The sequence below is a fragment of the Macaca mulatta genome, chromosome 1 (genome assembly GCF_049350105.2).
Source record: "Macaca mulatta isolate MMU2019108-1 chromosome 1, T2T-MMU8v2.0, whole genome shotgun sequence".
Lineage (NCBI taxonomy): Eukaryota > Metazoa > Chordata > Mammalia > Primates > Cercopithecidae > Macaca > Macaca mulatta.
The window spans coordinates 53,922,330-53,939,218 of NC_133406.1; the positions used below are offsets into that span (position 1 = coordinate 53,922,330).

At 34.4% G+C, this 16,889-nt stretch overlaps 1 protein-coding gene across 4 annotated transcripts in view; it reads right to left on the reverse strand.

Moving 5' to 3' along the window:
- Positions 1-16,889, reverse strand: part of KCNT2 (potassium sodium-activated channel subfamily T member 2) — a 399,597-nt gene that overhangs the window by 94,660 nt on the left and 288,048 nt on the right. For all 4 annotated transcript variants that reach the window (XM_015120935.3, XM_015120925.3, XM_015120914.3 and 1 more), the window contains 2 exons: positions 14,130-14,264; positions 3,508-3,619 (listed from right to left, as the gene is read on the reverse strand). In XM_015120935.3, coding sequence (XP_014976421.1) covers positions 3,508-3,619; positions 14,130-14,264 — 247 coding nt within the window. The remainder of the gene's footprint in view (positions 1-3,507; positions 3,620-14,129; positions 14,265-16,889) is intronic.

Sequence of the window (16,889 nt, forward strand, 5' to 3'; positions counted from 1 at the left end):
AATCTTGGCTCACTACAACTTCTGCCTCCTGGGTTCAAGCGATTCTCATGCCTCAGCCTCCTGAGTAGCTGGGACTACAGGTGCACACAACCACGCCTGGCTAATTTTTCTATTATTCGTGGAGGCGGGACTTCACCATGTTGGCGACACTGGTCTCGAACTCCTGACCTCAAGTCATCCACCTGCCTTGACCTCCCAAAGTGCTGGGATTACAGGTGTGATTCACCATACCCAGCCAGGATATAAAATCTTAATTGTGTTTCTAAAGGTGAAGGTCTCACCTGTGAAGGTGCAAGGGCATCTACTTATAGATAGATGGAAACAATATTCATAATTGTTTGGAAGAATAAAAATCCATGTATCCCTCAGCCAACAGTAACTATAGAAAAAGCTACTGATTATTTAAATATTGGAAATAGAGATCAGTTTTCTAATCCTAAAAGTCTTCTTGCACCCAGAATACAAATATGGAAAGATAATTAAATACTGTGTTAGCTGTCATACCAGTAAATAGTCATGATTAAAAAAAAAAAAACTTGATTGGAAGATTTATCATATCATTCATGGAACACTGTTTGATAGGGCTACCATAATAAAGTAATATTGCCTGGGCGTTTTAAACAGTATAAATTTATTGTCTTACAGTCGTAGAGGCAAGAAATCTGAAATAAAGATATTGTCAAGATTGGTTCCTTCTGAGGACTGTAAATGAAAGCTCTCTTCCAGGCCTTTCTCCTTGGCTTATGGAGGACTGTCTTCTGTTTCCCTTTACATTGCCTTCCTTTAATGTGTGTCTGTCTCTGTATCTAAATTCGTCCTTTTAATAAAACTGTCAGTGAGCTACAAATTAGAAGCCACCCTATGGTTTCCTTTGAAGTTGACTGCCTTTCTCTAAAGACCACATCTGTAAGAGTTAGGACCCCAGGACAGCATTTTTTTTTTTTTTTGGATGGGCATGAGATTCAACCCACGAGAATATAAAAGACTAAGAAGTTTCTACATTTTTAAATTTTTAAGTTTCTAAAATCCTAACTTTAACATAATGTGGTAACAAGTGGATCAAAGAATTTTCCATGGCTTTATAACATTCAAACTACTGATTTCAATCCCACTTCCTCTAATCTTTCTATCTTTGAATACTTTGGAAATATGTTGATGTATTGAGTTTCTTTTTTCTTCGTGGGAAAAATCTAAAAGATATGAGAGCAAATACAAATCTCAAAAAAAAAAAAAAAAAAATTACCCTGATGACCAAAGTCCCTTCCCTTTTCCTTGGAGTATTTTCTTTAGAAAACTTGTAACTGTAAATTCTTTCCCTGTCAAAAACTTGTAACTGGAAATCCTTTCTCTGTCAGTGAGATAGATGCAAATCTCTGAAAAGTTAAATAAACCTGTAGTCAGTTTTGCATTCCAGGAATGTTTTTCTTGTGGGCCTTGGGGGTATCTTTTTGAAATGTGAACATCAAGGAGGAAGGCAACTTGTGTCTCTCTCTTTGGGAGTTTAGCCTAGATACCTGGGTCTTAATTGTACTTTCTTGTTTGCTGCGAAGATATTAAGTTTTATTTTTCGTTTGGATAAGGAGATGTATGTAACTGACTGGCATGTATATCTCATAGTTTTCTTCTTTTCCTGTAATGCAATAAGCACACAACCATGTCAACACAAATGCTAACAAATACTGAAAATATCTTCCACAATTATGACCTTGCTACATCAACTGACTCGTCAACAATCTGAATACACAGAATAAAATTCTTATTGGTGACAATATCAACAAATATAAAATCTATCATTAAGATTTTAGTACCATTTATTTGAGTACTAATTATATATCAAATGCAGGGCGAAGTGTTTTGCATAGATTACATGCTGTAATCTCTAAAATGACCTTACTATTTAAAATAGTTCCTACCACTATTTTCCATATAAGAATCCCAAGGCTATGAAATAATTTATCCAGTTTCCACTCCTCAAAAGTAGTGGCGAGTTGGACCAATCTGACTCCAGAGCCCGGCTTCTTTAGCACGAGGTGATTCTACCTCATTTACCATGAGGGAGGCTGTACTACATCATGCCAGCACGGATTCCTGCTGGATTTCTGATTATTTGGTTTGCTTTTGAGTCTGAGTCAATTTAGCCCGGCTTGCCATCTTTTTTTATGTTGCTAAAGTGATGTGGCATAGTGGAAATTCTCTGTCCTGAATATTAATAGCCTTACATTTCCCTTACTGAATTGGACTGGTAGCTGTATAATCTTGGGAGAGGTATCTATCTAGCCTCAAACTGAGTTCCACATCTGGAAGCAGGGCACAACAATTTCCCTATGGCCATGAAAAAGCAGGGTAAAGCTCTATAAACATTATGTGTATGACTAGTTTTGGAGAAATCAGTAGATATGGGTACAGACACCACCTTACTCAACAATATGTTTCCCAGGAATTAGGACAGCGTCTGGTCTGTCATAACAGAAATAACTAACCAAAAAAATATAAGGCATAATTTTCTCTACCTCTTATATTGTTATAAGAAATGAAAACAGCCTAGATTTAACTATTTATTTATTTTTAGAAACAGGATCTCACTCTGCCACCCAGGCTGGCGTGCACTGCCATGATCGTAGCTCACTGCAGCGTTGAACTTTTGGGCTCAAGGGATCCTCCTGCCTCAGCTTCCCAAATCACTCTGATTATAGGCACGAGCCACTACACCCAGGTTAACACATTTTACGTGTGTAAGACTGGGTCTTTTTTTTTTTCCTTTCACATCTAGTTCTCTCAGTACACTACAATTTAGTAGTAAGTCAAAATTGAGTGCAAAAACCATCTACACCCACACTCAGCCTGTATACTGAAAATGGAAACCAAATCTTTCTGACTATATAACATTACTTTGCAATTCCATTGTCTCTATTAGCATTATCCGGATCTCTTCCCAGTCCCGATCAAGTCTCTGTTTTGAAATATCATCATTAAATTAAATTCCAGTTCTCACTAAATTTTGACCTTGTTTTCCTCCCTCTGAGACCTCACCAAACTTCTGTTGGGGAGGCAGTCTCCCCTACCTAGGTAAGCAATAAACTTAGCTTTACGTCAGGTTGTGTTGGTGACATCTGGGAAGCCAGTTTTCAACAAAGCCTATAGTTTTTTAAGACCTTAAGGATTTTTTGGAAACTGAAAAGCCCTGTGTAAAGATAGATTTCATGACATAGCAAATAAGTGAGTATACACATTTCTGTTGCATTCTTTCACAAATCATGTGTTTAATACTTAATAATAATATTTTAATACTTAAAATAACTCCATCATATTTACCTGTGATATAAATTGTTCAAATCTGTCAATTCACATTTTTAAAAAAATTGTAAACTAGAATTTCATCTCCCAAACAGAAATTCAAAACAGCATTTTATTTTTACTATCTCATGGCATTTTTATTTATATATTTACAGAGTTAATTTTTGAATAAAGATGGTTACATCTAATTTACTTGATAATGTGGGGTCTTACCTTTTCCAGTTTTGAAAGAGCAAGAGAATAACAGTCTTTGGCTCTGAATTGCATGAATCTCATGTTGGCTGGGTGAGTTAGCTCTGTGATAATACTGAGACTGGAAAACAACCTACATTTCAAAAGAACATTTGCATTACACTAACAATCCAATATGGTATTTTTTATAACAACATATTTATGAGTGAGTGATTCCTAGCCTTAGGCATAAAACTATATCCAATTACAACAGCAGGCAGTGCCACATAAAATCTTCTGTACAGTGCAGGAAAAATGAAACAATATTTCCCAAAGAATATTTTAACAGACATTTTAGCACAATAAGAAAAATAAATTCAGTAATTTGGCTTTTATTAGACATTTTCTCTTTACAATTATGGAACAACATAGAAGAGAAACTCATAAAGGTGATTTAAGAAGTTACAAGGTTACTTTGCGATGGCATTGAAACAGAAATTTGTAAAGATAAATAAGCTGATGGGCAAAAATTTCACATAATGAGCTTCTCATCTATTATGTGAGCTCTTTCATGTCCTATGGCCCCTTATTCTCATAGTGCGCAGTTTTTATATGTCAAATCTTGCTATAACAAACTTCTGAGACGAGGAAATCATTTATATAAAATTTCATTGTAATGAATCGGGGCCAAAGCTAAAGCATTGATAGTGTTCCCCAAAAGTCTCCTGAGAATTTTTTTCACAGGTCCCATGGCTTCACATTAGCTTTCTTCCCATTTGACACTCTCTCAAATATACACCAAAACGAGCACACATACATACACGCTCACACAAGATTGACTCCCCCCAGAGAAAAGAGGCAGGATGATACCACAATAAATGCTTTTTATTTTTGCTGTTGTTCATGATCTGATCCTTACCTGATATCTATGCATCCCTGGTAGCTTTCCTTGTTTAAATATTTTGATATTCTCTGTGGCAGCCACTTCTGTGATAATCAGCTTTTTTTCCATATATGTCTTTAAACCAAGTTATGACCACTTACAATTCCCATCATTAGGCTGAACCATCCCTTGAACTCAGGGACTAGAACTGACTGCAGATATGCAGAATATAAACCGCCTGTTTGTGTGGCTCAGGAACAAACAACTCCTGCTGCTCTCATTTTATGAATGTATGCTCATTCAGTCATGAGGGTGCTGTGACTTCCGTGTGCCTGAGTGCTTGATGTGGTACATGCTTCTTTTCACATGAGAGCCCTGTCCCTGAACCCCAGTGTTACAGATGAGTGTTTACCTTTCCTCAGGTCTAACTCCGGCAGGTTGATGGATGATTTGCCAGGACTGCTCCCTCCTGCTGGGGAGAGTGGGCCCACCCTACTGCTCTGCAGCCAGCAGGGCCTTTCTCAGCCTTCAGACCAGGCTTCTCTGATTATCTGCCTCTCAGGCGTGTTTCCACTGGGCTTTAGTCACCATTCTAGTTAAGACACTAACTCATCCTTAAGAAGAGTTTTTTTGGTTTTTTCCTCAGAGTTATCTGCGAAACTTAACACGCCCTCTTGGCCGTGAGCCCAAATGGACTAACATTGGGTCTTACACAATCAAGGCCTTTGAGAGCTAGGATATCTTTGGGTATTTTGTGAAATCTTTTAATAAAAGGAAGAAATACAGCCAGTATTATATGGCTTAATCTTCATTTTGATAATAAATAGTGTTGTAGTTCTTGATTTAGGTAAATTGTAATAATCGTTATTAAAATAATATCAGCAAAACAATAACCAGGATATAATTTCTTTTGCTGACTTCTAATGTTAAGAATACAGTAATTTTATTTGTGCAACTGATACCTTTTTCAATAGTTCTGTGACCTTAAATTCATTACAGAAACTCTAAATATCAGATTCTGCAAAGAAAGGATGTAGCAAAGCATGAAGCTAGTGGCTATATACGAAAGGTAGTGTTTCCTAGTTAGAATGGTTATTACTATTTTCTTAGGTTTTTTTATTTTTCTCATGTTGTTATTTCTGCCTGAAATGCCATTTCTTTTCTGTTTCCTTTTCTCCTGAATCTCTATACTACGAAATCACAACCAATACTTAAAGTGGCTCTCAAATCCATTCAAGATGAAACTTAAACAATTTTTAAAGTCAGAATCATCCCCTCCACTTTGGCTCCCCAGTGTTTGATTTATTGATTAAACTACCTGTTGGCCTCTCAAGCTTCCTGGTTGGTTTTATTCATGCCTTAGTTATCTTAATAAATCGTCACACCAAGAAAGCAAGGTTTCCCTCTCAGTGCCTATGACCTTATATTCCTTTAATTAACAAATCTTTGTGAAAGTAAACAATTTCTCAATTTATGTTTGTGCATTTGAGATGAAATCTTGATGAACAGGGCACGAAATTTAATTAGATGAGCTTACGGAGAAACACTATAGCATCCATATTTCACAGGACTTTCTTTCAGCAGCTCTATTCTCACTCAAAAGTCACCCATGATGGTACATTCAATAAATAAAAGTTATTTTCCCAAAAACTCGTTAAAAATTAGAAAAGTGGCCTGATGGAAAAAAATGTCTGTTGACTTTTGGCTGGCAAACTCCATCTGGTAGGCCTGGGAAATGCCACCAACTGCCAAATTTCATACCATCTGGGAGTTTCAAAGTATTTATTTAAGAAATATTTTAAAATAACAATGTCACTAAAGATATTCACCATATATGGTCGTCACAGACAAAATTCAATCATCTGGGGAAATAGAAACTAAAATGAAAAATAGGACAAAAATGAATCAATGAACACAAAGCCCTATAGACTCATGCAGATAATAAATCCCACATTCATGTACTAAACTTTAAAAATAAAAATTAATGGATCTAAGGTTCTCCTCTTTGTCTTTTCCTTTTTTTTCTCTCTCCGATGGGTAACATATGTCCATAAAACAATAACTATAAAGTACTACTCTAACAGTTGTCCATGTGTTAACTCACGTAATCTTCACATCAGGTGGGAACCCTCTTGTGTTTCTATCTGTATCCTCTCTTTCCCTAGGAAGAGCTGAGGGTGTGTGTCTCAACCCTGACTCTATCTTTTCAGTGTCTTTAGATGTGTGCTGGTCTGTGCCAAGTTGTGAGGAGAGATAAGCCCTATAGGACAAGTCTTGTGGTTGTCCAGTATGGCTCCTGACCAAGGTTCTCAAGGGTGGATTTTAAAAGCCCACTTTTGCCTACACCAAAGTCACATCCTCTTGCCTAATATTTTTAACTCTATCTGCCTGACTTCTTTGGATCTCAATAGTTTTCAATTTGTGTTAGAAATCGAGAGGGTCACGTTACCTCTTCAAACTGCAAAAAGTACTCTATGATTTACCTCCAATTATTAGTTTATAGGTGAGGAAACTGAGGCCCAAAGAGACAAAATAGTATGTTCAAGGTAACATTCTAGTAGGTGGCAGGGCCTGGGTCACACCACAGCATTAGGTGCTGAAGCTTCCCCTCACCATTATAATAAAGAGGAAGATAGAGCAGTGTAAGGAAACACATATGATCCAAACAAAATAAATTATTAACAATATCTAGCAATAGATTCATGTTTCATATATTAAAAATCAACTCTTTTAAAAAATAACATTTTATAAATTACTTTCATTTAGCCTTAATGAATAATTATCAACTTTTTACTATCAGAAAGTTCTGGTCTCCAGTAGATAGATAAACACATAAAGTAAGATTCCTGACTTTAAACACTATAATATAATAGATGAAACAATAAAAATTCACAAATTATAAGGATATATGTATTTTTTCTAGGGGTGATAAATTGTGGCTGACTCAACACTCCTAGATTAAGTAGCATTAAGACACTAGTGAATGAATAAATTATGAAGAACATTTAGAACAGTGTTGAGATATCAGGCTAGAGATAGAATTTATGAGGAAAATGTAGTTACAAACTAATGAAAATCGAGTTTAACTTTTGAAACATTTTTATTTCCCTTAAATAATATGTATTTTATCTTTGATATAAATCAGTATTTTCACTTTGAATCAAGTTGTGGTTACCTGGATTCTTTTGTTTATTATCCTTTTATGACACATCCTATCAAATAGAAATATACACATATATGTAGCTAGAAATATTTAGGGTGTTAATAAGAGTGAGTGAAAATACGATTGATTGACCCAGTCATTGTATTTGAGTGACTTCTGGAGTTGAAATTAAACAGGACAACATAATTTACTTGATGTGGCTCCCATTTCTGTTCTACACAAATGAACTTACAACATTTATGTTATTTTGGACTGAGAAACTGAAAGTATTAGCTAAGCCTGCCACCTAGTGAAAAATCTAGAACTAATACTTATATAATGAAATAGTATGTTAATGCCCTTTATATCCATAGACTATTACTTGTATTCAGTTATAATATTTTATATTTACAAATTTGGTTGTCTAATAGATTTATTTAGGCTCCTTTGAAACACTAATAACGTAAACCTATTTCCGTGTCTTAATATGAGCTAAATACATTTTGCATGTAGAACATTTTAGAATTAAAATGAAATAATAAGTCTCTTTTCCCTGGGCACTAGGAACATAATAGAGCAACACTGTAATTAAAAAAAAAGATATAGTTTGTTCTATTTAAAACTTTTCTACAATTACTTCGTGTTCTGACTCAGTGATGCAAATATAATTGTGGAGCTGTATAAAATATCTATGGAAGAGTTCTCTCCCTGCATTAATTTATTCAATAAATATTTTTACTAACCAATATAAAGATGAAAAATATACCATATATTCTATTTCACAGGCTACTGGGGGAACTCTGAAACTAGATGTATTTGTATCATAAAGCAAAACACACAAATATAAGAACATTGGAAAATGTTTATGACATTTTATTCAAAATATTACATACTGAGCTATATATTACACTACAAATTCTAATTTGCCATGGTAGCTGGAAATAATGTTTTTAAATAACAGGGGTATACATTAATAGGAGGTATACAGACACACTTAGATACACATAAAACACTAATTGGAATTTTTGGACTGCAATTGACTATCAACACTAAAATAAGTAAAAATGTATGTAATCTTTCATAAGTAATTTAAAAATACTTCAGGAAGTCTGAGTTAGTAATAAATGACAGTATGATAAATATCAGGAATCCTCTGAATCCTCAAAAATCTTATCCATGTAAACCATCGCCAATCTAAACATTAAAAGTAGTTTTCGCTATATAAAGGCATCACTCTTGTATTTATACACGTCGAGTATTTTAAATTATTTACTTATACTTATGGTTATATTATTTTGAAATCTGTCATTTTCCATATGCAGGTATGTGTTGTTTCCTTAGTAAGATTATGACTACTTGTGCTAATCTAAAGACAATATTCTTTTCTTTTAAAAAACAAAAACAAATAAACAAAACTTGCCCTTCTATGCTTTTATAGTCGTGGCAATGCCGAAGTCTCTTAACTGGTCTGCTCTTACCCACTCCTTCTTTTCCTGAAGCGATTCTCTACCTTGCACCTGCAGTTATCTTTTAAACTTCTCTATCCTTCAATGACTTTCTGTTATTCTTAAAATTCAGACCAACTTACGAACATACTTTACAAAGCCATGAAAAGATGACTTCTAAATTACATTTCAGCCTCCTTGCACCAGTCTTCCCCTTGCTCTGCTCCAAGTCCTTGAATAGTCACTATCGGGATCTCAGAGCTTCCTATATGCTGCCCCATATGGAATGTGCTCTACCCATCCTTTTGCCCATTTAGTCTCTCTTCACTTTTCAGGTAAAAGATTATCAACTCCTCAGGAAGACATTCTCTGACCCATGGGACTAGAGCAAATATTCTTGTTATCTGGGTCTATATACAGTTCTATATATTTTCTCCAATAATTGCCACAGTTATAATTCTCTAATAAAAAATTTAAATGACTGGCTTAATATCTTCCCTGTTAGACTATTAGCATTCTAAGGCCACCAGCTATGTCCACCTTGTTCATTACTGCCGCCACAGCATCCTGTCTAGTCCTGACACTTACTAGATATCCAATAAACATAGGGGCCAAGCATGATACATGAACAAATCACAATTGCAGGCATGGCCACAGATCCTGTCCTACTATAGATCCTGTCCTACTATAGATCCTGTCCTACTATAGATCTAATGCAGGAGTTGCTCCATTCAAAACAGATGACAATCCATGACTGTTTCATTGACATTGCTCATTATCTTACAAGTGTGGTCAGCTTACGTTTAGAAAACAACAGCAAAAACAGCAACCAAAAATCTTTGTATTAAAACAAAATAACACAAGAGAACTTCTCAACTAGGTCACACCTGGACTTTTACCATACAAATTCTCTACCCATTCCGCCCTAAACATTATTCTGTGTGCTCTCCAAAGAGATGTTTTTTTTTTTTCCAGCTCCTAGATAAAGTTCTCTGGTCTTTCTTGGCACTCTGGTCATAGGCCTGAATCCGTCATTGTTTTTCTACATGGGCTAGGATGAGACACTACATTTCTCTAAATGTTTATTTCTTTCTCAGTAAAATGAAAGTAATGACAGATGCCAGTGACATGCCAAACAGCCACCAAGTAGGATATTTTGGTAGATCAATTTGACATAGACTTTTTACTGTTGTTGTTTCTAATCCAAAGCACATTTTAATTTGCGAGTTTAAACTTTGTTTAGATATTAGTACTTGTTCATACAAACATGAAAACGTGCAATGTTTTCTAATGGTAACGATTGTCCTGTTATCTTTAGAAGGGTAAATTTCAATTTGAAATTGAGGACTTGCTTTTTTTTCACTTTTGAGGAGCTCTTTATACTGGGATGGCTTACTTGAGTGTCTTCTCTTAGATGTGTAAATACAAACCCTTTTTTGGAGAGAGGTATAACAGGATCTAACCCCAGGAAGGTCTTATCTCCTTATTGTCTTTTGTATGCAGAAATGGCAATGGCGTCTGGGGAGGTAATGAGCCAATTGCTTAGGATTCAGGAAGTCTTTTCCGAGTAAAGGAGTGGAGATACACTACTCCTCTAGAGAATGTGGAACCTCTGTAGTAGAGGTAGTCCCAGAGAAAGTTTGCTGCTTTAAAGGCCTACTAAGAGCGCCCCCTCCCTGAGGAAAAAAAATGATTAATTAGAAAAAAAGAAACAATAAAACTCATCATGAGAGAAAGAACAAATCAGGGTAAGTGATAAATAAAAGGCTTCTCTAGGTCGTTCTAGTACTCTCATGATGTCTGAAATTTACTTTTCTAAACACTTCAAAATAAACAATGTGATAGGTGGATGCATCGGTTTAAGTTAAACACCAGGTGCAGCTGGCATTCTATTTCATCATCTAAGGTGGCCAACTTTGGTTTTTAATCTGAATGTTCACACAACATTACTTCTGTTATCTGTGCTTCTATCAATGTCATAGGCCTTACCAATCAACGAATTAGAAATTGGCTCTCAATTGAGAGTATGAATGGTGTTCTCTAAGATATAAGGATTGGCTGAAATATTTTAAAGATACTATTCCCGCATGCATAATTAATGTATAAGAATTTAGTTCTCTTAGGGATGGGGTCCAAAACTTTAATCCTAAATACTCTGATATCCAGCCATTGTGATTGGATTTCTAGTTGTCTGATGCTTACTGATGAGGGTAACTGGATCCTACCTCTGGAATGTTGTCATCTGCCTCTAGGGAATTTCATGCAAGGTGGTGGGTAGAGAACCTAAAAGGAGAGAAAACTGGGAGTAGGAGGAAGAGAGAAAAGGGAGAGAGCTGAGATCAGTGTCAGTGTGTAGCAGATAATCAGTAATTATCCACTGAGTGTTTCAGCGCAGCAGTGATTATCATGATTGATCATAGACTTGAATCTGGGTAAGGAAGGGAAAAAGCCCTCAGGTGATAAGGGTAAGTAAAATGGTAGTAGGATCAGTGGATGACAGGATCCAATGTGGTCAAAGGACTATTAAGAGTTGGGGCTATTAGAAGAAATTAGATAGAAAATAAGTAGCACTACTCACAGTGTTGAATGCTAGAAACTGAGAATGTGGAGTGTAAAATTATTCATTGTTCAAGGTTTAGGCTATGACCATGAGAATGGGTGGTGAAAGTCAGATATTCAAAGGATTATCTATGTAAGATTGTTGAAATCATCAATAATTATGATAATCAGGGTTGCCAAAAGTCATAGTAAATCAGGAACTAAAATCTCCAAGGAATGCATAAGAGTGATCTGGAGGATGATAATTAACTACATCTATAAAATGCAACTCCCAAGTCTGAATAATTTTGGTCATTTATCTGCATAAGTGATACTTCTTATATCATACAAATCTATAAATGTCTGTCTTACTTTTTTATAATGTAAAACTAGCCTAGCTTAGCACACACAGATTAGCAGCTTAACATACAACACACAAAAAAGTTTTATATGATTTTTTTCCTAAAAAATACTGTCATATACTTGGAGAAATAATAGTAATGTCATGATAGGGCATAAGAAAGGAGAGAACAGAGGTAATTTCTTTGCAATTTGTGTCTTTAATAGTTCTTTTGAAAAATTCTGCTCAAAACTATTCAGTCTAGATCACTATATATACCATAAAAACTATATAATTTCTAAAATATACTGCTGAAGACAGATAAGCCTAATAGTTAAGGTATCCAAAGTTATTAATTAGTTCATTCATACATCCATTCATTCATTCAACAAGTGGTAATCACATCTTCAGCTAGGTACTTAGAGAAGCATAGCCTTTGAACAACTAGTCGCCATGTGTATATCTGTCCATAATTACTATGGTGAGTTAATTTTTTTTAATTACTAATTACAGCCTTTGAACCTCTCAGTGAGACAGGGATTTATTATTATCTTGGAATCAAAATAATTCATCCTGAGAATATATAATAAAAGTTAAATCAATAGAAACATCACCATAATAGAAATAAAATTCATGGTAAATTGAAAGTTTAAATAACATGTTTAATTAAAAAGACCTGGGATCTTCTTTTATATAATTAGCTTTTGCCAAGCATGGAATCAAAAAGTATGATTTTTACCCTACTCGCTGGCTATAAATCTCATCCTTGAATTAATTTTCTACCCTGTAATTTTCTTTTATATTCTCTAGAGAAAAAAATGGTTATATACATGTAATATTTTAAACGAGTTTTATATAGTGTCTTTTAAAAATGTGCTGTTTAATACAGCTCACTAGTTAACTAGTTAGGTATATTCTAAGTGAACTGCTGCATTACAATAACTTTAAAATGTGTATTTCTTCTTCTGGAACAAGAGGTTCTTATGCAAATTCATTGTAGATTTTCCAGCTGCTATGACAGATTCTTTAAATAACTGATCTCTAATCTTTACATTAACACTGCAAAGTGGGTTATTTTCTGCAGCATTTTAGAGATGAGGAAAACTGAATCTAAATGAGGTTAGGAAGGTCACAAAGTTAGTGACTGTCAGCTGGAGCCTCTAGGATATATGTTGTACCAGATAAAGTTTGCTGCTATGTAGTCCAAGGTCAGTGGCTTTTCCACTCTGCCACATGGAAGTGATAATTATACTGCTAGTAATATTAATAGCAAATATTTATTAAGTAATTAAAAATTACCAGGCATATGCTAAGTAAGGTATTGCATATTTCTAAATCTTTAATAATATTGTGATTAATATATTGAGAGGTAGAGAAGAAAAGTAATTTGCCTAAAATCATAGTACAAATAGGCAACTTAACACAGACACACATCTAGGCTCTCTCCTTTGAATTTTGAACTCAAACTAGAAAGTGAAATAATTAACCTCAATATACGCTTTGCTACAATATGAAAGTGGAGGGAACATGGATGATGAGAAAATTGATATTATTTCATTTACCTCTGTAATTTGGTAGCTCACATATTTCCTTCAGGCTTCGCCAAAACTCATACAACTTAAAAAAATGATCTTTTTGATATTTAAATTTTCATATGATTTTAGGGAGAATTGTTCCAAGTGAAACTGATGACTTGAATGACAGAGGAGTTTGACTTTAGTTATAGCACAGATCTTTCACTGGTCGCGATTGTTTACTCTTACCCAAAGATAATCATATTGGGGATTCATATCCCCATTAAATTAAATTCAATGAATGAACTCAATGGGTACATTTAATTAATAAAAGACAAGAAAATAGTGAAAATGATGTCATGACTTTGCTCTTAACATGGGTAAATTACCTGTTCCCAGCTGTGTAGACTTTCAGTCTTAGTTATTCAGTATGTAAATGTAAATATTTGGTCACTGCTAGGCATAATACCAACATGAGAACATGGGCTGCTTGTCAAAACTCATGACTACTAGTACACATGATTTTCAAGAATTTGCTACTGTTAAACTATCTGAGAAAACTGATATATCATTCAATTTATTTTATGAGAAGCATTACTGATCTGGTGCTAAAAATTTAACTTTACGCAGTGCCAGTCATACATGACGTGCTCAATAAACATTTACTTTATGAAAAGCAAATGAATAAATGAACATAAAGTCAATGTGTCTCACGTTCATTCCTCACACAGAGTCAGTGTCAAATATTTTACCAATGTTTAGCACAAAGTAAGTGGCAGGGTTGGATGATTCAGCCACTTACCTGAAAAGTGTCTGCACATTCACAATGGTTTTGGCATCTGCCATGTAGTCTTCCTCGGCACTCATGGTGCTCTCTTTATCCACAACCACCATATTAGCAGCAAAGGTCACTCCACACCTGAGTAAGTCATCTAGGCTTTGATAAAAATCAACAGAGAAAAACAAACATTGAATAAATCATAAGGTTATAATCAGTGCTAAAGTCTAGCACTATCCCCTGTGCTTACATAAGTTGCCTTTAGAGGTGGCTTTTACAGAGTGTGCACAGGTAGCTATTAATGGGAATTATGATACAATATTATCTACTAATATGAAATAATTTTTATATTGGGTAGTTTACACATCATTAGATCTCAACTGTTTCAAAAAGTGTGTTAAAATGTTTTCTTTAATAATTTTATTAATTATATACATGAAATATGGAATACATCCATTTTGCAATAAAATAGAGCATGTTAGAAATTTCTTTTTACAGTTACATACTACTTCGAAGACACGACATTTACATTTTTTTTACATCTAAAGTAATTTTGGCAAGAGAGAAATAAATAAGTGTTATGTTAATTTAGATGGTAAGCCTAATGAAAAAATATAAAACTATGAAATGTTTATTTTTAAATGTTTATTATTCCTTTACGTAAGACCTATGTGTTATAGATTGGTTCTACACAACCAAGAGCATGTAAAATATACAAATTCTGTTGTATGCAAGGCTACTGTTTAGCCAGCCTAAATTTTTGAGCAAGTGTTTGAGTAACCTGATTTCTTTGGCTGGGTGAAGTAATTGCTAAAGTAGGAAACACATACCTGTGAGCTAAAATAGAGTCAGTCTTCTTTCCTATCACTGACCAAAAAAAAAAAAAAAAAAAAAATCTTACCTATCATTCTCCCAATGAATTAAAAGAAAATGTTTACCGTTAAAGCTGAAACAGGGAACCATTACTCTCATTGCCTCTGCTTCATGCAAACTAGAAAAGTAGAACTGAATTGGATAATGGAGACTACACTTGAATGAGTACAAGAATGTTCTAGGTACAGAGTTGATTGAAGACAGATAAGAAAAGATAGGTTAATTGATTTCCGTATCTTCTGATTTATAACAGGATGTTTAAAGCTTAAAGAGCAGTAGTTTCTCTTAGGTTTTAAAATTGAAGAGTGAAGTCCCTGAGGATCTTTTCCAAGTGCATGATTGGTTGAGTTAGCCATGTCACGTTAGAGGGAATTATTTTCCTTTTATGGGAAGGTGGGAGGCAGGATTTCTTACTCTGTTATTAGGCGAGAGGGTATTACCAAAGCCTTGAGTCCAAGATCCCCAGGAGTAGTCCAGAAAAAATATTTCGCTTGAATCAGGAACAATGGTCTGTGGCAGAGATTTTATGGCTAAAACTGTGGAAACAGAATGTTATTCCAAATAAATTTCCTATGATAAGAGGGGCCAGGACCATAACATCCAACCACTATGATGACCTTCAAGTTTAAATGCCTAGGGATACTTGGGTCTTTCTTTTATTCAGGAAATGTATCATAATTTTTCTTAATTTATTAAATACATTAAAAAAGAAAGAGTTAGATGGAAAATGAATGTGGTATGGCCCTTATGGACCATTAAAATGACGCTTAAGTCATATGTCTTCACATCACCTTATTATAATTTTACATCACTTTCTCATATTTCAGTTTTCACAATCTTTTTTTCTTCATTAATAAATATCTCCATTATAATTACCTATATAGGAAAAGGAAAGGATAGGGCAGTCGAGGATAAGAGTGACTGGATAAGTATATATGCACAGAAGTGAAGATAGGAAAGATGAATATTTAACCATCAATAATTCAATGATGTTGAAGTGAACATTTGACCAAAAGTTCACTTTGAGAGTACCCGTGCTACATAGCTAACTGTTACCTATACCCACATGTATCAATTAATTCCAGTCTCAAAAATACTGGCTGTTACAGTTTACTCATAACTTTGGCAAATTATCATTAATTATGAATTTAAATCTATATAGAAAATAAATAAATTTGGAATAATATTTCTGAACCATGTAGAAGCTTTTTCATTTTGTATGTTTTAAGATTATATTATTCTTTTCCTATTTACTGCTGCACTTTTTTTTTTTTTAAGTAGGCTGCCAACTTATTCTTATAACTCCTGTCCATCATAATTTGTGCAAGGCCATTGCCTTATTTTTTCCTCAGCATGGATGCTTTACACAGTGTGGCCAGCAGATGGCAGCACAAGAAAGTCAATCAGGACAGAAAACAAGTTATAGGAATAATTGGCAAAGCCTCCCTTTCTATCCCTTTCTAAGACCCCTTTTTGCAAGGACTAGAATGTAAAATGTGTAAGTGTAAAGAAGTGTTCATGAATGTGTTTTAATTCATTCAAAGAGGTATTTTTAAAGAAAGATTTCAAACACAAGCAAAAGAGGAGAACTGTTACATGAACATAACAGTCCCCAGACCAATAATTAGCTGTTTGTAGCCAATTCTGTTTTATTTCTGTCCCTAGTAATTTGATCCTCTCAATTCTTTATTCTCTCATCATAAATACTTTTACGGAGGAAGAATCCACTTCATAGTTTACATCAGAAAAGATAGATGGGACGTTTATTCTTTAGCTTTTAGATATACTGTTTTTCTGATAAATTTTAACAGAACACTATCTCAAAAGATTTCAAAAAAGATGACTGGTTATAAAACATGTGTAGAATTTAAATAGCAATTTTAGTACATCTAACTACAGTGTATTTACTTG